Below are 21,727 nucleotides of genomic sequence, written 5' to 3' on the forward strand. Positions count from 1 at the left end.
AGGTATGAGCGGAGGGGGCGTATACAGTCGGAAGGGCTCCACTGACAACTGCCTGAGGAGCACTTCTTGAAGGCACTCAGGACCAAGTTGCCAACCCCGGGCACAATCATTCAGGGTTTTCAGGATCGTTCAAACGCAGCAGGCGGGGAAACGCTGGGCCTGGCTGGTCAGGCGCCAGCCCGCGGAGACCGAAGCCGTCGGGTGCCTCGAGCGAGGCAAGCCGCGCAGGGGACTCGGGGAAAGAAGGCTGCAGGCCCCACACTCACGGCAGCCGTTCCCCTTCAGAGTCCGACCACAATCAGAGCCCCTGCCCCACCACGTTCCCGGGACCCTTCCCCACCTTTCCCCGCAGATGACACTCGGAGCTTCCGGAAACGTCACATCCGGCGCCCGCTCCGCCCACTCCCTCCCGTCGGTTTATTACTCTCTCAAGGATTTAGGACTTGGGATGGAGAGCTAGTTGGTGGGGCGTGAATCACCTGCTGAAAATCTGACCAATGAGGAGCGAACAATGCATCGGCCATCTTGGTAAAGGGAAAAGGAACAGGGAAGAAGACGGAACCAATGACCAAGCTAAGGTTTGGTTTTAAAATTATTTTGATTTGGGTTAGCCCCTCATCACGCTCACAGTACTCCTGCTTTTAAGTAGGGATTGCTGATCCCAGTACACCTGCGTACTTAGCTAAACCAGGATTTATAAATTGGGGGACCGGAAGTCTTTCGAATGTATTTTTCAGCTTGCGTTACATTCTACACAAAATTGGTAGTCTTAGATATTAGGCAATAGTTGTTACTGCTTAGAAAAGAAGATGAGTCTAACTTTTTTTTTTTGGTAAGACAAGGTCTTGCAGGGTCACCCAGGCCAGCACAGGAGTGCAGTGGTGTGATCAAAGCTCACTGTGGTCTCCAACTTCTGGACTCAAGCAATCTTCCTGCTTCTGCCTCCCAGCGTACTGGGATTACTGGTGTGTGCCACTGCACCGGGCTGAGACTAACTTTTTAATGTCAAAAAAACTATAAAATATTTGAAAAAAAAGGGTTTAATCTCTAAGAGCCACTATGCAAAAGCAGTGGAGACACAAAGAACTGTGTGACAGTTCCTGTGCTGAGACCGGACAAGGTGGTTTTATGCATCAAATACAGAGTGGCACGTTCTGCATTTAGATGTGTGTCTGTATGAATCCATACACACTCTCTTTCCAAAAAGGTCCTGCAAGCTTGCTAGTCATTCTGCCTCAGGAGACTTTGTGAAACGTTATGCTTTGGTTTAAAAGTCAAAGTCTCTGGGGACACTTTCCCCAAATTTGGGAGCCTTCCTGTGAGTTAGTTAATGTGATGACATGACCTGTTCTTCCAGGTCTAGCTTAAAGCCCTAGTTCAGATGTTGCCTCCTCCACCTAGCCAGCCTTCAGATCTCTCATTTCTCCCAAACTCTGTTGTGTATATTTTTGTTGGAGTTACCTGAAGTGATTCTATGTAGTCATCAACTTTTCAGACTAGGGTTTGAAAGTACTTAATTGCATCATCACCTCCCCTTCTGCCCCCGGCAAGCATTAATGTACATGGGTCTACTATTGACTCTCATGGATCTACTGCAGATAAATCTGGGAAGATAATTGTAGAGAATGCTCTACCCTATCTTCAAAGCTCTCTCTACTGACTCTTTTCAGAATGTACACATAATGGGTTGAGCCTAAAGAAACTGATGCACTGGAGATGCTGGTCATAGGGTGGGCATATAGTGTAGATAGGGTTCTGGCAGGAGGCAACACAGGCCAAAATCCAATGCATTCAACCTCTCAGTCAGTAAATGTTTACTGAGTGTCTACTATGTTCCAGGTTCTGTTTTAGGTGTTAGGGATACATGAGCAAACAAATCTAGCAGATGGATACTCTTACGGTGGAAGTACACGCAGAAGTAGAACTGGTGGGCAGGAAACATAGGCATCTACTCCCATTGAGCACAATCTCTGAAGTAGTTCTTTTTTTTTTATGTTTAGTTTAACAGGTAAAGAGAATTTACAAACATCCTAGATTTTAAGATTATGGTGAGAAGACTTTAAGAAGCTATAACTGAGACACACATATAAAAGGGATATGCATAAACAGTCAGCGCCAGCCACATAGAGGCTGTTCCTGATATCAGAAAGTTAATATGCACAGTTGCTAGCAGTTCTTAAGGCAATGGCTAAGTGGAGGATCTAGTCATTTTAGGGAGAGAATTTGTAAATGTTGACTATATTTTTTATATGTGGGGCAAAGTTCAATACTCAGCTTTCTAGGGACCCGAAACAACGAGGAAATCTTAGCCAGGGTGAAAGTTTTACATTCCTCATTTCTTGTTTAACTGGAAAAGTTTAAAACTAAACAATTTTGTACACACAATCAGGAAATCAGAGCTGTAAAAGGTTCTTGGCATAACTGAGGAGAATATCCTACCTACCCCTGCCCTAAAGATTGGAGGCTAAGCATGGAAGGTATTCTTTCAGTAAATAGGCTTCAGCAGCTTACTTGGTAGACTAAGACCAAGTTAGGAATTGAGATACTCTTTCCTTCTGGTGTCCACACCTGGCCGTGAACACTTTTCCTGAATATAGCAGCCCCCATCTGGCCTCTTGCATATGCCAATGTCAGATCTCCTGCACTCCTGCATGCTCATTCCTACCTGCTCATTTTCGGGCAGCAGCAAAAGATGCCTAGAATGTGAAGTTCTTAATCTGATATGTAACATCATGGTTTAGAAAACACAGGCCTGAACCAGGTGTGCTGGCTCATGCCTATAATCCCAGCACTTCGGGAAGCTGAGACAGAAAGAGCACTTAAGCCCAGGAGTTTGAGGATATAGCGAGCTATGATTGCACCACTGCCCTCCAGCCTGGGCAACAGAGTGAGACCGTCTCTCAAAAAACAAAACAAAACAAAAAACCCAGGAGGATCACTGGAGCCCAGGAGTTTAAGGCTGTGGTGTGCTATGGTCTCAACTGTGAAAAGCCACTGCATGCCAGCCTGGGCAACATTGTAAGACCCCTATCACTAAAAAGCGAAAAGAATAAAAGGAGGTCGGGCGCGGTGGCTCACGCCTATAATCCCAGCACTTTGGGAGGCCGAGGGGGGTGGATCACAAGGTCAAGAGATCGAGACCATCCTGGTCAACATGGTGAAATCCCGTCTCTACTAAAAATACAAAAAAATTAGCTGGGCATGGTGGCACGCGCCTGGAGTCCCACCTACTCGAGAGGCTGAGGCAGGAGAATTGCTTGAACCCAGGAGGCAGAGGTTGCGGTGAGCCGAGATCCCGCCATTGCACTCCAGTCTGGGTAACAACAGCGAAACTCCGTCTCAAAAAAAATAAATAAATAAAAGGAAAAGAAAAACACAGACCCAGAGCAGCTTTGGAGGGGCATAGGAGGTAAAAACAAGGAAGACTCCTGACTTCAGGTGTATTTCACTTGCATAGTTGGTACTCTTGTGTTAAGTGGCATACCTAGAGGGACAATTGCTTTAAGTACAGGAGGGCATTCATTCTTACTTACTATAATGCATTCTTACAACAGCAGCTAATTATTATTATTATTATTTTTTTTTTTTTGAGATGGAGTCTTGCTCTGTCACCCAGGCTAGAGTGTGGTGTGGTGCAATCTTGGCTGCAACCTCTGCCTCCCGGGTTCAAGCAATTCTCCCTTCTTCAGCTTCCTGAGTAGCTGGGATTACAGGCACCCACCACCACACCTGGCTAAATTTTGTATTTTTTTTTTTTTTTAGTAGAGATGGGATTTTGCCATGTTGGCCATGCTGGTCTTCACCTCCTGACTGCAGGTGATCCACCCACCTCAGCCTCCCGAAGTGCTTGGATTGCAAGCGTGAGCCACCACACCTGGCCACTAATGGTCTTTTTAAAGCAAAAATCAGATTCCATCACTTCTGGGCTTAAAACTCGTAACTGAAGTCCCATGGCACTTAGAATAAACATCCATCCTCCTTACTGGGGATTCCAGAGTGACTCGGCCCCTGTTGCCTCTCTGACTTCATCTCCCAATCTCCTTGTGTAATACTCTCCATCCACTCCATCCAAACATCTGCTTTTCCACTCAAGAACTTTGCATAGCTGATTCCTCTTTCTGGGGTGCTTTTACCCTGATCTTCACTTGGCTGGCTCTGCCTTATCATTCATTTCTCAGTTTACATGTTAACCCCCCAAGGGGAACTTCTCTGACCACCCATTCTAAGGAGCCACCCAGTCATCTGTCATTAGTTGTCATTAGTCCTGTTCTAATTATCTTGATAGTCCTTATCACTGATATGATTTGCATTGTTTATTGTCTTTCATTCCCCACTAGAATATAATTTCCAGAAAGACATGATCTTTTTCTGTCTTGCTCGCAGCTCTCTCCCCACTGCCTAGAATGGCTTGTGAACCCAGATGTGACACTCAACATCGTTGAATGTTCAGTTGTTGAGATAAATATTGTCTCACTGTCCCCAAAATGATTTACAGGAATGGGCTAGCTAATTATGCTGATTGCTGAGACGAACAGTGAAAAACAATGACCATTATGCTTTTGGGACCCGTTCTTCTCTACAAGGCACTTAGAGCTAGAAGAAGAAAGCCTCAAGGGTAGATGCCCTTATTAATGGAGAAAGTGTTTATTGAATATCTATCATGCTCATGGGTCTGTGTCTGGCATGGGTCTACCACAATGAAAAAGAAAAACTGAGTTGCAGTTGTTTTAAGGCTTTCGTGGATGAAGATTTAGAAGGAAAAAAAGTCTTTAAAAGATGACCAATATTCTCAAGGGGAGGCTAGGTGAGCTCCATGCATTGAGACACTAAACAGCCTATCTTGAACATTGCTTGGGAATGGAGGGACTATGAAAGCAGAAATGGAATGTGTACTAAAGACAAATTGTTCACATTGTTAAAATTTTTGCTGTGAGTCCACTGGGAATATAAAATGACAAATAGATTTGAAAAGTAAATACTTGGGAAGAAAAAGATATAGAATGAGCTGATTCAAATAAAGGGAAATGTACCAAATGCACTGGGATCTTTTAAGTTTGTGCATTATGAATGCATGCATATGTTTCTTTTCAGCTGGAGTTGGAATTACCCAATGAAATTGTTTCTTGAGAAGGCTACTGTAAAACCAGTAATATGAAGGTGAATCTGTGGTTTGGAGCTCCACCTATAGTTTGTTTGAAGACTTGTCTCTCTCATCGCCAAGAAAAATTATCACTTTGGAAAATGAGTCCTTATGCATGCTTGGAAAGATGTTTAATGTGTATATATTTCTAAATTTATGTTTAAATCTGTACATGAGGAATCCATTTTATATTAGACATATTTTCTTTTGTTACCTGCTTGCTAGATGTGGACTATATAATTTATTTTCCAATAATTCAAAGCCTTTGTTTTAGTGCCATTTTCAAGGTTGCAAATTTCAACAAGAGTTAAATGACATGAGAAACTTTATAGCTATTCGAGAATTGGACATTTTGAGTGAAGGATTTAATCATTGTATATTTGGTTTACATATTTCTTTTCAAATATAGGGCCTGAATTATGACAAGGAACTATATAACTTTTAATGAGGGATAAAGAATTGCAGGTAGCCAAGTGTGGTGGCTAACACCTGTAATCCCAACTTTGGGAGGCCAAGGCAGGTGGATCAGCTGAGGTTGAGAGTTCGAGACCAGCCTGACCAATATGGAGAAACCCTGTCTCTATTAAAAATACAAAATTAGCTGAACATGGTGGTGCATGCCTGTAATATCAGCTACTTGGGAGGCTGAGGCAGGAGTCTCACTTGAACCCAGGAGGTAGAGATTGCGGTGAGCCAAGATCATGCCATTGCACTCTAGCCTGCACAAGAGCGAAACTCTGTCTCAAAAAAAAAAAAAAGAAAAAAAGAAGAATTGCATGTCACTATGTGTGTACACTAAAAAATATTCATTTAGTTAGTAATTTCACAAATATTTATTGATTATCATCTATGTGCCAGACACTGTTTAAGGCATTAGGCACATATCAGTGAACAAAGCAGACAAAAATTTCCCTGCCCTCAGGGATGTTATAGTTTAGTGACGGATGAAGGAGTGGTGGATTACAAAAATTATCATGATAAAGGAGTCAATTACATAGTGTATTAGAAGATTCAAAATACTGTAGAAGCAATGGGCCCTGGCACATGGAATCAGATTGAGGGAAGGGAGAAGCAGTGAGGCAACTCTAATTCCAACTACTGTGGTCAAGGAAACTCCCATTGAAAAGATTTGAAAAAATACTTGGCAGTAAGAAGAGCTTTCCAAGCAGGGAATAGCAAGTGTAGAGGCCTTGAGTCAGGAGCTTGCTGGTGCATTCAAGGCTCAGTAAGGGGGCTCAGTGTGCCTGGAGTGCAGTGAAGGGGAACACAGCAGTAAATCATGTAGGGCACGAGTCAGCAAGCCAGTGCAGCCTGTTTTTATAAATAAAGTTTTATTGGAACATAGCCATGCTCATTTGTTTATGTATTTTCTGTGGCTGCTTTCATGCTACAACGGCAGAGTAGAGTTACTGAGACAGAGACTATCCCACAAAGACTAACATATTTAACTGGCTCTTTACAGAAAATATTTGCTGACCCCTGCTGTAGGTAAGATTTTATAGGCCACTCATTGTAAGAATGTTGGCTTTGACTGTGAGAAATGAGAAGCTATGGAAAGGATTGAGCAAATGAGTGACAGGATCTGATTTGTGTTTTGAGAGGATCATTATGGCTGCCATGTTGACAAATTTTAGGGAAAAGGGCGGGAACAGGAAAACCAATTAGGACTGTGGTTCAAAAGGTGTAACAGCCAGTCACAGTGGCTCACACCTATAATCCCAGTGCTTTGGGAGGCTGAGGTAGAAGCATCTCTAGGCCAGAGTTTGAGGTTGCAGCAATAAGTTATGATCACACCACTGCACTCTAGCCTGGGCAACAGAGTCAGACCCTGTCTAAAAAAAAATAAAGTGTAACAACGTGCTCCCAAGACACTATATACTACAGCAGATTCATCTGGGTGTAAGTGGGAATTTTAAATTTGTGAAGGATTCATAGCAACACTTAACATTTGTTAGATACTATATGAGCTTCTAGCTAGTAAGTATAGTTCATAGTTTCAACAACAGGTCATGCCACACTCCTTTCAATGATACTATATCTTTGTGAAGCTGGGTTTTTGGCAAGTGCCCTATGCAAATCAATGTGGAACAGGAAGTGAGGCTGGTAATGTCCTTGATTCTAAGGTTTGAGATGTCAGTACCCCACTGGCACAAATTAGCAAGTGATTGTGGTAAAGAGTGAGGTTTTCTTTTAACTTAAATATATTATTTTTCAGATGGCTACTTACTTGTTAGAGCATTGTATTAGTTTCCAGTGGCTGCTGTAATAAATCACCACAACTTGGTGGCTTCAGGAAACAGAAAGCTACTCTCAGAGTTCTGAAGCTCCGAAGTCTGGAATCAGTATCACTGGGATAAAATTCAGGTGTCAACAGGGCTGTGTTCCCTTTGGAAGCTCATGTGGAAATTTTGCTCCTTGCCTCTTCCAGCTTCTGGTGGCCACTGGCATTCTTTGGCTGGTGGCTGCCTCACTCTAGTATCTATCTCCATGGTCACATTGTCTTCTCCTCTCCCGTCTGCGTTAAATCTCCATTGCCCTTCATTTTATAAGGATACATGTGATTGCATTTAGGGCTCACCCTGATAATTCAGGATCATCTCTCCATCTCAAGATCTTTAATCACTTCCAAAGTCCCTTTTTCCAAATAAGGTAACATCTACTGGTTCCAGGGATTAGGACCTGATCTCTTTGGGTGGCCATTATCTAGCCCACTATAGGCAAAAATACGTGTTGAATTATTGGCACCTAACTTCTTTTTTGGGGGGTGGGGAGGGAATTCAGTTTATTTAATGTGTTTCTTAGTAATAGAATCATGGGGAATAACAAAGTGGGCTCTGGGTCTCACATTGCTTTGGGGGAGGCTCAGGTTTCCCAGAATCCCTTGTCCCTCTCCACTTTGGGCACCTAGGGGTGGGGCTGGGGAGTGAGAAGGACAAGGCAGGGCATGATTGATTAAAGCTAATAAGCACACAGAAGGCACTGTCGGGTCGTATCTTGGGGCAGGGAGAGGGAGGGTGTAGGCCAGGCCCCAGGTAACACCAGGGGCTCCTCGGCATCCAGACTTGGCCTCTAGTCCTTTTCCTTCCCTTTCTTGGCTTTGGCCTTGGCTTTGGTCTTGGGAGTGCAGGGCTTGGTCACGCGGATGGTCTCCTGGCACTGGGCATTGTAGCGTGCCTTCTTCAGCGTGTCCTGGCAGACTTTGGTGCTGGTTTCCCTATCACACGCAACCCAGTTCTCAACCTTGTACTTGCAGTCGGCTCCAAACTCCTCCTTCCAGTTGCAGGGGATCCTGCACCGGATGCGCTGGGTCTGGGCCCCGCAGGTGCCCTCGTGGAAACCCACGCAGCAATCCTTGCTGCTGCGGGTGCAGGGCCCCCAGGACCACTCCTCCGCGCACTTGCTCCCCCGGGCCGTACTTCTTCGCCTTGTGTTTCTTTTTGGCCACGGTGGAGGTAAACGCCAACAGGGCAAGGGAGGAGAAGAGGAAAAAGCCTCGGTGCTGCATCCTGGGGCCACCGTGCGCTGACTTGCTCACTGCCTGTGCTGCTTCGTTCCCTCCCTCTAGCTTCTTAATAAATGGGACTATTACGTATTTCCTTTGGCCTAGGAGTGAGACAACAAGGGCTTGATAAAGTTAGAAGTTTGGGAACCTCTGGGTTGAATATTGCAATAATCTAGGCAGGAAATGATGAGGGCTTGGACGAGTGAAAATGGAGGAATGTGGTTAGAAGTCAACAGTTCCTTGAAGCAGTTTGAAAGTAGGGCAGGTGGAATTTGCTAATATTTTGCGGGTGCAGTTGGGAGGGAAAGACAGAAGTCAAATGACTTCAACGGTTTCTGGCCCAAGCAACTGGAAAAATGGCATTACCGTGAACTGAGATTCAGAAAATTGTGTATGAACCAGGTTTTTTTGCGGGGGGAGGAGGGCAATGGGAGACTCAATTTTATATATGTTTAGGAAAGAAGATACGAAGAGAAGGAAATGATACATATTCTGATCAGGGCCTTTATCCAGATTCTCCACCCATGCGCCCTTTAGGCTGTTGTGTTTTGACTTCTCACTCAAAATATGGACTGAACAAGTACAGAGGTACCATGTTAGACAGAGGAGACTCAGCAAGCCTTGTCTGATTCAGTCTTAACTAGCTTTGGGGCAATAGAGCTCTGCTTCAGGGAACAGAAAACTACAGGATTCCCGTATTTAAAATAATTATATCAATAGATTGAGCAGGATTTTAGAAAGATGGAGGCAGCAGTGTAGTTTTGAATCTCCTCAAATCCTCTTATGGAAATAGATCAAACCGAAAACCCTTTACCCCAAAACTAGAGGACAGTTTTCCCTCTGAACCCAAAAACAAGAGGGTGAGGCAAACCATCACCAATGTACCGGACTTGACTGGTATGGCATCCGCACAAAAGGGAGTGGCAGACAGGATGCCTTCCAGCTGCCAGCAGAAGTTCACTGGAAAGTACTGTGAACCAACGTGAGAACAGCAGCTGAAGCTGTGAGGGGTTTTGCCCAATTTCAAAGTGAGTAGGTACGAGGGACCCATGATAGACTCTGAAGGGCTGAAGCAGTTTAGTCTCTTTCCACTCTTGAGCCTGAGCAGCAGGAGCTTTCCAGGATGCAGCCCCACACAGAGGACAAACTACTGGGAGGAACAACAGACATGAATGATAAAAATCGAGGAGGGAAACAGAGCTAGGAAATCTCAAAAAGCAAACCAAACCACCATATCATTTGATACTACATTAAAATAAAGAGAAGTTTGGGGAAGTTTTAGAAAAGTTATCCTTAACTATGACTCCTTTTCAAAGTGGAGAAAAACCAATTTCATCTGAAAATGAATAACAGAAAAGGATTGTAGTCAAATCCCATACAAAGGTATTAGAAAAGAGAGGCTGGCACAGTGGCTCACGCATGTAATGCTAGCACTTTGAGAGGCCGAGGTGGGCGGATCACAAGGTCAAGAGATAGAGACCATCCTCTTTTTTTTTGAGATGAAGTCTCCCTCTGTCCTGTCGCCAGGCTGGAGTGCATTACAGCTCACTGCAACTTCCACCTCCCAGGTTCAAGCAATTCTCCTGCCTCAGCCTCCCAAGTAGCTGGGATTACAGGCGTGCAGCATCATGCCCAGCTAATTTTGTATTTTTAGTAGAGACGGGGTTTCACCATGTTGACCAGGATGATCTCCATCTCTTGACCTCATGATCCACCCACCTTAGCCTCCCAAAGTGCTGGGATTACAGACATGAGCCACCACATCCAGTCAATTTTGATACCTCTTTATGACTTAACAATAAAAAGGATGTATGGTTTTTTTCAACTGTCTCCAAAATAATCTCTTGTTATGCAGGGAGTACAGTTCTTTTCATTCATACATAAGTTCAGTAGTTGCTTCCCTAACTGCAAAGGCAATGTCAATTAGTTGAGTAGCTTCTGAAAGCAGCTTTGGGTTACAAGTGTGTGTGTTATACCCCCACATTAGTGTGCTGTGTGGGGCAGTTCAACACAAATGTTACGGTGTATTTTTGTGAATGAGAGTTGCTGTGTCACATCCATTCTCTAGAAAAATAATTAGTGTTATAGTCTTAAGATTTGTTTTCTAAAGTGGATACTGTGGGTTATTTTTGTGACCAGCCTGATGTTTGGAACTTTTTTTTTTCTTAAAAATAAACAAGTCCTTATTAAACCAGGAATTTGGAGGAAGAAAAAAGCTTCAGAAATAAAGACTAAAAAGAACACAAGAATGAGCAGTCCGGGCATAGTGGCTCACACCTGTAATCTTAGCATTTTCGGAGGCCGAGGCGAGTGGATCAGTTGAGGCCAGGAGTTCAAGACCAGCTTGGCCAACATGACGAAACCCTGTGTCTACTAAAAATACAAAAATTAGACAGACATGATGATGTGCACCTGTAATCCCAGCTACTCAGGAGGCTGAGGCACAAGAATCACTTGAACCCAGGAGGTGAAGTTTGCTGTGAGCTGAGCTTGCACCAGTGCAAATCTGGCCTGGACAGCAGAGTGAGACTCAAAGGAAAAAAAAAAGAATGAATGAACATAATGGATAAAACCTTAAAAAAAGAAGAAAGTTTTAAAATTCAGAAAGAAGTTAATAAAAAGGATTCTAGAGAAATGACAAATATAAAAGATAGGCAAAAAAGTCAGGACGGTTCCGAAAAGAGTAATGGAAACACACAGAGAAATGTGGTATACATAAAAGTGACATTTCAAACCAATGGGGCAGTTTTTCAGTAAATTGTAATTCTTACATGTTGGGGTATAAATAAATAAATTATCTGGAAGAATCCTTAAAGTGGCAAAAGTAGATGCTTCTAAGGGAGGGGTAGGTGGTGCCTGGGAAACTTGGGGAAAGGGGGAATTTCCATTGTCACCATTTTGTATCTTTCCAACATTCTGTCATGTGAATCTATTACCTTTGAAGTCTAAAATGCCTGAGTTCAAGTCAAAATGCTAGCACTTGCTAGCTAGCTCTTAATCTTGGACAAATTCTTAAGACTCTCTACCTTCTTATCTGTGAAATGGGTGAATAATTTAGCCAGGTGCTGCCTGGCACAGAATAAACTCTCAATAAATATAAATTGCTAGTGGAAACACCCAAATGTCTAGTAACAGATGAATGGATAAGCCAATGTGGTGTAGTCATACAATGAGAATATTAGACCACATGAAACACAATAAAGTTCAGACACACACTACAGCATAGATAAACCTTTAAAACATAGTACTAAATGACTAAGCAAAACAAGCAATAACAAGGCGAATGGGGCATGCTAGGGTTTGAATATGCTCTTTTGTTGCTGTAATTCTGTGCCTCTGTGCATTAATATTTGGATGCATGCAATGCCAGCCTGGAAATTGATCTTCACACTGCAGTTTTCCGGAAACACTCACCAACCGATGTAACATACATTCTATTTGTTAATGGGCATGCATGTGAAAAAGCAGTGTAGAAGGTAGGCTAATATTAGAAAATGGTTAAATCCTTAATAACTGCAAGTGCGGTTATATAATGGATGCTGTCAATGTTCATAACTTAAACCTGGGTACCTGGTCAAAATAATGCTTGAGAAACATTAACATTGAGCTAAATTGCAAAAACTAAAAATAAATAAACAAATAAATAAAATAAAACGTAGTAAATGAAAGAAGCCAGATACCAAAGGTCACATATTATGTGATTCCATTTATGTGAAATGTCGAAAAGAAGTAAATCCAGAGATTGGTGGTTGCCTGGGGCCAGAGGGTGGAGGGAATGAGGAATGACTGCTAATGGGTAGAGGGTTTTTTTTTTTTTGCAGGGGATGATGAAAATGTAATGGCTCAGATAGTTGTAATGATTGTACAACCTTGTGACATACTAAATGCCCCTGAACTGTACAATTTTCTGTTTGTTTGTTTTTTATTTTGAGACTGAGTCTTGCTCTGTTACCCAGGCTGGAGTGCAGTGGCGCCATCTCAGCTCACTGCAACTTCCCCCTCGCGGGTTCAAGCCTATCTGGGACTACAGGCACCCGCCACTAGCCCGGCTGATTTGTTGTATTTTCAGTAGAGACGGGATTTCACCCTGTTGGCCAGGCTGGTTTTGAACTCTTGAGCTCAAGTGATCCGCCCGCCTCAGCCTCCCAAAGCGCTGGGATTACGGGTCGCTCCCGGCCCAATCGTATGATTCTGAATAGTGAATTTTATGTTAGGTGAATTATAGATCAGAAACTAATTTTTTTTTTTTTTTTTTTGAGATGGGGTTTCTCCATGTTGGTCAAGCCGGTCTCGAAATCCCGATCTCAGGTGATCCGACCAGCTCGGCCTCCTAAAGTGCTGGATTACAGGCCTGAGCCACCGCGCCCGACCCTCAGAAACTAATTTTCACAAAGTAAATTATTGATTTCCTCGCGGTGACCATCCACTGCTCACATCTTCCCTTCCCTCACCGTTCCTATCCCGCCCTACCCCTACTGCCCCCAACCCTTTCTGCCTATCGCTCTGCCTCCAGGCGGGGTCCCCTCCAGCTAAGCAGCGTCTCATAGTTCGGCGCCTGCGTCTTGCAGCTTTTGGGGGCAACCCAGGGCGCATGGGCGCCCACCACTCATCCTGTGAAAATGGAGGCTCCAAGCCGTTTTTTCTCGTGTACTTCAGTTAATGGTGATGGCCAAGAAGGGTGCACGTGCTGGAATGGATGGAGGAGGACCTGGCGGGCCTCTTAATATTTAAATACCTCCAAATCTTCAGTTCGTCTGCCTGTAACCTCCGGATGCCGTGGTCATAAACCAGGTTGACTGCCTGCAAGCGCTCATAAATACTGAGGACTTTGGAGACCCACAGGCCTTACCCTTTGCATGCAGTGTGACCCAAGCCCATTGCTGAACCTCACTAGGAACGTGGCACAGTGTTACTGGATTGTGTGTGGTTGCAAAGCTGAACTGAAGTAGTGCATCTCACTGGCCCGTGCATAGGTGTTGAGTCAATGGTGATCTATACTCCAGGGTCTTTTCTGGGTCAGACTCAAGCTGCTGCAGTTCACTTGGCTGGGTCCAGGTTATCAGCTGCATCTAGAACTGTGAGTCCTTGCCATTTCCCTGGTGGTAGATTCCCGTGTTTTGTACTGACCTTTCCCAGCTGTGATCATGTATGTATAAAGTAACCCAAAGCTGTTGGAGATGAGTCCTGAATCTTATTTTCTAAAACACCTATCTGATAGGCCATGAGACATAAGGCCATCATCCATGGGCGATTTTGTACATTTCTTTTGCTCCACCCAGCCTTATCTTCTGCCATCTTCAACTTCTATCCAAATTTTATTCTTTTAGTCCTAACCTCAGATTCTGCATCTTACTTCTGCCATTTCCCCCAATTCTGATTCTTTGTATAAGCCCATGAAATCTCTCCCCTTTTGACCTTCTTAGTCCTGGACCACATTCCTTCTTCTTTCCTCAGTTCTGCTGTCTATTCCCCCATACAACTTTTACTTCCTCCTTTTTTTTTCTTTTTCTTTTTTTGATATGGAGTTTTGCCCTGTTGTTCAGGCTGGAGTGCAGTGGTATTATCTTGTCTTACTGCAACCTCTGCCTCCCAGGTTGAAGCAATTCTCCTGCCTCAGCCTCCCAAGAAGCTGGGACTACAGGCACCCACCACCACACCCAGCTACTTTTTTGTATTTTTAGTAGAGATGGGGTTTCATCGTGTTGCTGTGTTGGCCAGGCTGGTCTCAAACTCCTGACCTCAGGTGATCCACCCACCTTTGCCTCCCAAAGTGCTGGGATTGCAGGCATGAGCCACCGTGTCCAGCCATAATTCCTTCCAAGGCAGCCTTTGATCCCCACCCCACCAAGGAAAACCCACAGTCAACAGCATCTCAAAGCTCAGAAGCCTCTTTATTACTCATCTATTAATTCTATTACACTTCTTTATCAAGTTTTAAAAGTATGTTATGAGAATAAATAAATTGTTATCTATCTATATATCTGGAAAACCAGCTGGTTTCCAAAGTAAAGCCAACAGTCTCAGCAGCTCTTAGATTCTGTAGCCATAGTATTGAGAAATTGCCGTATCTTTTTCCTGTTAGGTGAAGAACTGTGGTTTTCCCAAAGAGGTGTATTTGGCAGCATTCTCACGCTCTTGCTGAGCCTTCCTTTTCATGGCCTCACATTCTGGCCTCTGCTCTTTTGTGATGGGCGTTGACACTACTGGCCCAGAAATGTCAGGTGTCCTCCACGGCCTGGGTTGTAAGCTGAAGTCTTGGATTAGAAACTGATTTTGAGGCTTGGGCAGTGACTGGAGATTGGTCACAGCAGTGGAAACAGGCTCCCGCTGGAGAGAAGAGCAAGGTGATGTTTTGTAGGGTGCTGGCCTAGAAGCAGCAGAATGAGAGGCAGTAGGAGGCTGGTTAGGATTGGCTGAACCGGGTTTGGTTGCATTGGTCGAAATTGGCTGAGCTGGTCTGGCCGGACCTGTCAAAGATGTGTTGGTAGGAGCTGGTTGGGAGGGACTGACAGCAGTTGACTGAGCTGAGTTAGTAGAACCAGGTGGAGCAGGGCAAGCCACCGCAGGCCTACGTGTGGCCGGAGGGTGTGGCCGCCGAGAAACAGGTCGAGCTTGAGGTTTGTCTGGGATCAGAAAGGGCAACGGTACCAACTTGACCTTCCCAGGTGGTGGCAACTCATACTGGGATGGAGATGGACACTGTTTTTCAGCATTATCATCTAGTTTCTCGGCCTTGACTTGAGTTTTGTCCAGGCCTTTCCCCTCATGTTGGGTATCCAGCAATAGTTTGAGAGCTGAGAATGGCCGGGGGTTCTGGGTGTTGCTTGAGCTCCCCAGAGTCCAGGAGGAAGATAATCCAGTTTTCTTGTCAGTCTTTTTCCCCAGTGCATGGAAAACTTGCACGGACTCTGGCATGTGCATGCCTAGGGAGCTTCGTGGCTTTTTGAAGGTCTCTTGGCTAAGCTCAGGTTGATTTTTCTTCCGCTTCCTATTTGGAATGGCTTGCTTCTCTTCTACGTTGACTTTGGTCCCTGACTTCTTACTGTCTCCAGATTTCTTGGAGCTGTTCTCTCTGCTCCTTTTGGTCTTCTCCTGCCCATGCCTTTTAGTTGTGCTGCCTCTGCTGGATGCGGCTTTGTGATGTTTGTTGCTAGAACGCTTGCCCTTGCTAACAGAAGCGCTGTCACTGGCGGTAGCCCTGCAAACAGCCACTTCTCCCTCTAATAGGCTCTCTGGGTTCTTTGGCTGGATTTTGGCCTTGGGAGCACCCTGGATAGGCTCGGCAGCTTTATGCTTGTTCTTCCTGACTTGACCAGAGTGGCCCTTTATGACACTTGGCTTTTCCTGCACCTGATTTACCTTGATGGTGCTGGGATCTTTGGCTTTCTTTGCGGAGGGACTTTTGGGTTGGTCAAGATCTTGTATGGAACTGAAGATGTAGGGACTTTTGGGTTGGTCAAGATCTTGGAAGGAACTGATGATCGAGGGGAGGTGAGTATCCTCCACCAATGTAGTGACATCTGCAAGATCACTGCTAGACTCAAACCCATTTTCAAGTATCCCTTGGCCCTCAAGACTCAGGCTGTTCTTTCCCAGATTGGCATTTTCGGAACCAGGCTGCTCCTCTTGGCCAAGAGGATCAATGCAGGTCAGGAGCTGGTGAATATCAGGGATTTCTAGAGGAAGAAGTGGAGGATCTTGATTTTCTACTGGGAACTGGTAGGCATCTAGAGGGTTTGAAATCTTGGTTTTAATCTCATCCAAATCCTTATTCTCGGTTTTGTCCTGGCTTGGAGCTGGAGACCAAGAGACTGGTTGGACTCTGGACTGGAATTATCATTGAGATGTCCCCAAGCTCAGGTGATGGATTACTCTCACATATCTTGGTATTTCTGCTACTGGAGGACTTGGTGAATCTTGGAGTTTGTGCCAGACACAATGTCTGGCTTGCAGATTGCAATCCCAGGGAAGTATCCATCCCCAGGGAAGTTTCCATCACTACAAAGGAATCAAGGAAGAAGTCAATCCCTAGTAAGTGAGATGGTCCCCCTATATGCCAATGCAGCAATGGGATACCTTTCTAACATGTGCAAGTCATTTCTACTAGCTCTTCTTCAGGACCATGGAGAAGATCCTGTATTGGGTGATAGGCAGTGACTGTTCTCTTACTGGTTATCATTTGCTATGATTGTTTTTTAGCTTTCTTTGAATTTTATAGGGTTTTTGTAAGCCAAATAAAAAGTAAAAGTGATTTTTCAATAGGAGATGTTTTATAAAGCCTCATATTCTCATATAGGGTCCTTTCCATTCTCTCCACTCTCCTAAGAGAATAAGAACCCTTTACAACATGGACCAGGGGAGAGAGTGGACCCCTTCCTCATGAAATATATAAGCAAGCACAGATTCTGAGTCTGTTTGTTTTGGAGAGGATCTCTGATCACAAGGTCTTAAATCCTACTGTAAGTTAAGGAAAATCAAAATGTCACTGCAAAAATAAGTGTTCTAAAGTGCCTTCCAAAGAGACTAAAGTAACAGATTAAGGGAGAACATTACAGTGTGCTGGTGCAGGGGAACTGATCAGCCAGGGCACTAAAAAGTGTGGTATCTCTTAGGACTCTCTTACATGTGGCATAGATGGCCAATATAGTGTTCAACTTTCCCACTTTGAAGATGTTCTTTTTTTCTTTCTTTCTTTCCTTTTTTTTTTTTTTTTTTATAAGATGAGCTTTTACCATGATGGCCAGGCTGGTATTGAACTCCTGACCTCAGGTGATCCACCCACCTCAGCCTCCCAACTGAGGTTACAGGCATGAACCACTGTGCCCAGCAGAAGGTGTTCTTACATAGAGCCTGAAAATGAACAGCAGTGTTCAAGAGTAGTGGTTGAAGTCTCAGAACTTAAATTCTACCTATCCATGGACTTACCACTCGGCTATAGGTTCGACCCTCCTTTTCACTACTGTGTTTATTCCTCTCCTTTCTTGCTGTTTGTACTCACCTTCAAAACTGGTTACTGTGCTGGGTTGAGCAGACACAGAGTAATGCATCCCGGAAGTGGAGACTGGTGGTAGAACTTTTGTGGGCTGAACCTCCTTTAGCAGCATCACCATTTGTGGTTGATGGGCAGAGGCCCTATTTCCTGTATATGATGCAGAGCCATAGGATTGCAGCCAGGGGCCAAGTTCTCCAGATAGTTGAGGCCCCAGTCTGCCTGGATTATAGTAGTGAACCTGGCTTCCTTTCTGGTAGAAAAGTGACAGGCTATGGCCCTGCTGATTTGGAATTTGAGATTGTGTTGGATACAGAGGGACTATAATATTGGCATCTGAAGTTTTATCATGCTGGGCTGTCATAGACATGGAAGAGACAGTTGTGTTCTGGTCAATGATAGTCACAGTGAAGTCCCTGAGTGAGAATGACTTCTTTGCTGTGCTTCCTGTAATGTCCAACTCAAAAATGCCTGGGTAAGAGGCAGCTGAAGTAGAGCTATGGCTCTGGCCACTAACCCCAGACAACATAGATGTGGTAGAATGTTGGTAAAGGTAGGCACTGCCCGTGAGTGGCTGGAAAGAGGTGCCAGAGGCTGATGGCAGTAGCCATGCTGAGCTAACAGCTGGAGCAGAGGCTCGGGGGAAGTTGGAAATGCTTCCTGTTAGGGAAGCCGCATTGCTCACCACAGGAAGAGAGAGCTGCAGAGAATTTGCAGTTCCAAGTAAAGAGGTATTTTGGAAATGTTCTGTAGGAAAGAAGAGAGATGAACAAACTGGTGAGATTGAGAAAATATCACCTTATCTGAAGAACAGCATCATCTTAAGGTTGTTACCATCAGGAAGCCTCTAATACTGATACTCACTGAGATACCAAAAGCCAAACACTTTACGATGGCCAAGAGTGCTGAAGCAGTTTGGTCCTCTTCTGATGAACTGTCTTTGTGTCCAGTTTTGGCACAGATGTGCAGAAGACCCAAGTGGTCTGGCTTTGTGCTTTATTTCCTAGGCTACAAGCAACCTTCTCCATTCCCTATCTTTCTCTTGAATCTTGGCGAGTATTGGCTCATAACTATTTCCTAGAATTGGAGCATTTTAGAACTGGGAGGTCCTACTGGGAAATCCTTAGAGAAGGACCTCATTTGATGAATAACCGAGGCTGAGAGAGGTCACATTTACCTGTTTAAGTTTACCATTATGTTAATATCATTGCCATGACTTCCTTGCCAGGATTCTTTTCTCTAAGCATAGACCAGAAACCAGGAGAAACACAACTTTTAATATGGCAGTTTTGGCCTAGTACAATATACTACAGTTATTACTTTTATAACCCTTACTGTCACATTTTGCTTCTACAGGTCATGTGACATTTCCTAGAGTTTACATTAACCCAGGCCATTGGTAAATCTGAAGGGTCATTCTTTGCCCTCCTCAAGCCTGTGTTGTTGTTGTTGTTGTTTTTAATCATAAGTCAAAATACTACCTGATAGTTTCACAAGAAATTATTATTTTTTTGAGACAGAGTCTCATTCTGTCACCAAGGCTGGAGTGCAGTGACTTGACTTTGGCTCACTGCAGCCTTTGCTTTCGGGGCTCAAGGAATTCTCATGCCTCAGCCTTCCCAGTAGTTTGGATTATAGGTGCCCACCACTGAGCCTGGCTGTTTTTGTATTTTTAATAGCGACCGGGTTTCACCATGTTTGCCAGACTGGTCTTGAACTCCTGATGTCAAGTGATGTGCCCACCTCGGCCTCCCAAAGTACTGGGATTATGAGGTGAGCCACTGTGCTCGGCCTTGAACCATCATTTCTAAAACACATTTCTAAAATGTTTACATTAAAAACTGTCAAGTGTCATCTATGTTCAAAAGGAAAAAAAAAAAAAAACAACTGAATGTGCCTTCTGATAAGCTGCTTTATCTAGGGATGCTCTATTCTATCCTGTTTCCTTCCTAGGTTATTGATCTAAGCGTTTGCTAAAACCAATTTCATTTTGTCCTATTCTGAATAGATTTCACTCTGTTGCCTTTGTGCTTTTTTTCCAAAATTTAAAATACATTTTTTCTCTTGAAATCATTGTGTAATTCTGCAGAGCATATCCCAAGGGTAAGTATAGGGGATCCGGTCTTTCTGCTTTCATTTAAAATCCCAAATTCCTTACCCTAGAATATCTGCCTCCTTATAACCCAGTACTCTTCATTTTTTCTTTCCATCTAGTTCAGAGAGGAATCTCCAGAGCATGAATATTACTTTTGTTTTTTTGTTTGAGAAAGAGTCTTGCCTTGTCAGGCAGGCTGAAGTCCAGTGGTGTGAACATGGCTCACTGCAGCCTCAACCTCCTGGCCTCAGTCAACTTATCCTACCATCTCAGCCTCCTGGGTATCTGGCATGCCACCACACCTGGCTTATTTTTTAAAAAAAAATTGTAGAGATGGGTCTTGCCATGTTACCCGAACTGGTCTCGAACTCCTAGGCTGAAGGGATTCTCCCATCTCAGCCTCCCAAAGAACTGAGATTACAGGCAGGAGCTACCATGCCCAGCTGAATATTAAAAATATCACTACACATCACTAAATATAAAATAGAAATTTTGAAATATTAGTGAGGGAGATGTCCTCCCAAAGTGCTGAGATTACAGCTGTGAGCCACTGTGCCTGGCGGAATATTTAAACATCACTAAATTTAAAATAGTAGAGTTGAAATATTAGCAAAGGGAGATTATTACACATGAACCGCCACAGAATATGTTGCCAGTTTTCTATGCCACTTAGGTTTTCTCTCTGTTTTTGTTGAAGTGAACACCCTCAAGAAGTGTCTGATTTCATTTAGTATATGTGTGCCCTTTAAGACTCAGCATTAGGAAAAAAAAAGGGGGGCCAAAGAGAAAATACAATCTATAATTGTAATGTAGCAGATAAGGAAACAGACATTGTGAGAGAATGAAGCGTTTTCTAAAATCACACAGCTAGTAAATGTCAAAGCCAAAACTGAAATGAGGTCTCTAGATTTCTACTTCAATACTTTCCCTGCTGTTCCAAGCTCTTTGGGACTACAGGGGTAAAGAAATCTAAAGTTAGGGGGAAAGAAGTTAAATGAAAACTGACAAGAAAGGTTCTCTCTTTACCTGACATGGTCAGAGAAGAAGAAACATCAACTGTAGATTCAAGGGATGAAGAGATGATCCTAGTGGATGTCTGGGTGGCTGAAGCCAAGGAGTGAATGTGTCCAGTATGAAAGCCACCGGTCACACTGGTCACTGGCCACCTGCAATGATACAAATTTACAGGCTACCCCAAGATTCTACCAGCTGGCAATAGGCTTGGTGAGAGAATGATGTCACAGAGCAGGCAGTTTAAAGGTGTGCGATAGCCAATAGGGAGGCCAGATTCTCAGGAAGATGGGATTGGCTGGCAGAGGTGGTAGGAAAGCTGAAACAGTACCAAGTGGCTGAGTTCCGGGGAGGTGAAATCCTGCAAGATCATCTTGGTGTTTCTTATACGTGTTCACTAATATCATTGACTAATATTGATATTTTATATGTCATATTTCATAGTACATAATACCATACATTTATAATTGTATAGTACATACACAACATCCTTCTGGAAAAAGGAAAGGAACACCTAAGCTGAGCAATTACCATTGATCTAAAAGCATTTCCGTGAATCTGATTAATGAATTTACTGCTGCTTTTAAGGGCCAAATGAAGAGATTAAAGAGCCCTCTTCTGTAACTTGGTTGAAGAGCAAAGTTTGTTGACTGCCCTTTGTAGGAAATGATGTGGTCCAAAGCTCCTCTCTTTTAATTTCTTCTTCTTGAATCCTACATTCCTTGGGCTGGCCCAGGCTGGGCCAGGTTGGACTTGGATCTCTCTTCTGTTCTTCTTTTTTTCCCCTTTATTTTAGGCATAGTTTATGGGCCAAGCCTCGATCTTACATTTTTACATTCGTTGATATGACTTCCTCTCTACTTCTAGGGCAGGGGTCTTCTTTTCAGTGTCCTGATGTTTGGAAAATGGACTCTGCTCATGAGAAGCAAAGACCAGACAGGTGGAAGACAGGGCTGACTGCAGACCTTCCCTCTTCTAGCCTTTGTTCAC

At 43.9% G+C, this 21,727-nt stretch overlaps 2 protein-coding genes, 1 long non-coding RNA gene and 1 pseudogene across 20 annotated transcripts in view; 1 reads left to right on the forward strand and 3 right to left on the reverse strand.

Annotated features, from left to right (window-relative positions):
- STAMBP (STAM binding protein) overlaps positions 1 to 379 on the reverse strand; it is a 32,056-nt gene extending 31,677 nt beyond the window's left edge. For 10 of the 12 annotated variants that reach the window (XM_078349048.1, XM_054244816.2, XM_078349047.1 and 7 more), the window contains exon 1: positions 341 to 379. The gene's annotated coding sequence lies outside the window, so the exon portion shown is untranslated. Of the gene's footprint in view, positions 1 to 266 lie in introns of all 12 variants that reach the window. The other 2 variants (XM_017964236.4, XM_008980497.3) reach the window with 1 other exon arrangement.
- A 43-nt stretch (positions 380 to 422) lies between these two features.
- Positions 423 to 21,727, forward strand: part of LOC103787882 (uncharacterized) — a 151,256-nt gene continuing 129,951 nt past the window's right edge. For 4 of the 7 annotated variants that reach the window (XR_013526440.1, XR_013526442.1, XR_013526443.1 and 1 more), the window contains exon 1: positions 423 to 578. This is a non-coding gene — a long non-coding RNA (uncharacterized LOC103787882). Of the gene's footprint in view, positions 579 to 5,091; positions 5,158 to 21,727 lie in introns of all 7 variants that reach the window. The other 3 variants (XR_013526441.1, XR_013526454.1, XR_013526455.1) reach the window with 1 other exon arrangement.
- LOC108588209 (midkine pseudogene) lies at positions 8,080 to 8,756 on the reverse strand (annotated as a pseudogene).
- Positions 14,560 to 21,110, reverse strand: LOC100389481 (uncharacterized protein C2orf78). The gene is given in 5 exon segments (XM_035271493.3): positions 14,560 to 16,446; positions 16,448 to 16,640; positions 17,641 to 18,378; positions 20,753 to 20,915; positions 21,069 to 21,110. Coding segments are annotated over 5 exon segments (2,910 nt in total). The 3' UTR covers positions 14,560 to 14,672.

This window comes from Callithrix jacchus, chromosome 14, assembly GCF_049354715.1.
Source record: "Callithrix jacchus isolate 240 chromosome 14, calJac240_pri, whole genome shotgun sequence".
NCBI lineage: Eukaryota > Metazoa > Chordata > Mammalia > Primates > Cebidae > Callithrix > Callithrix jacchus.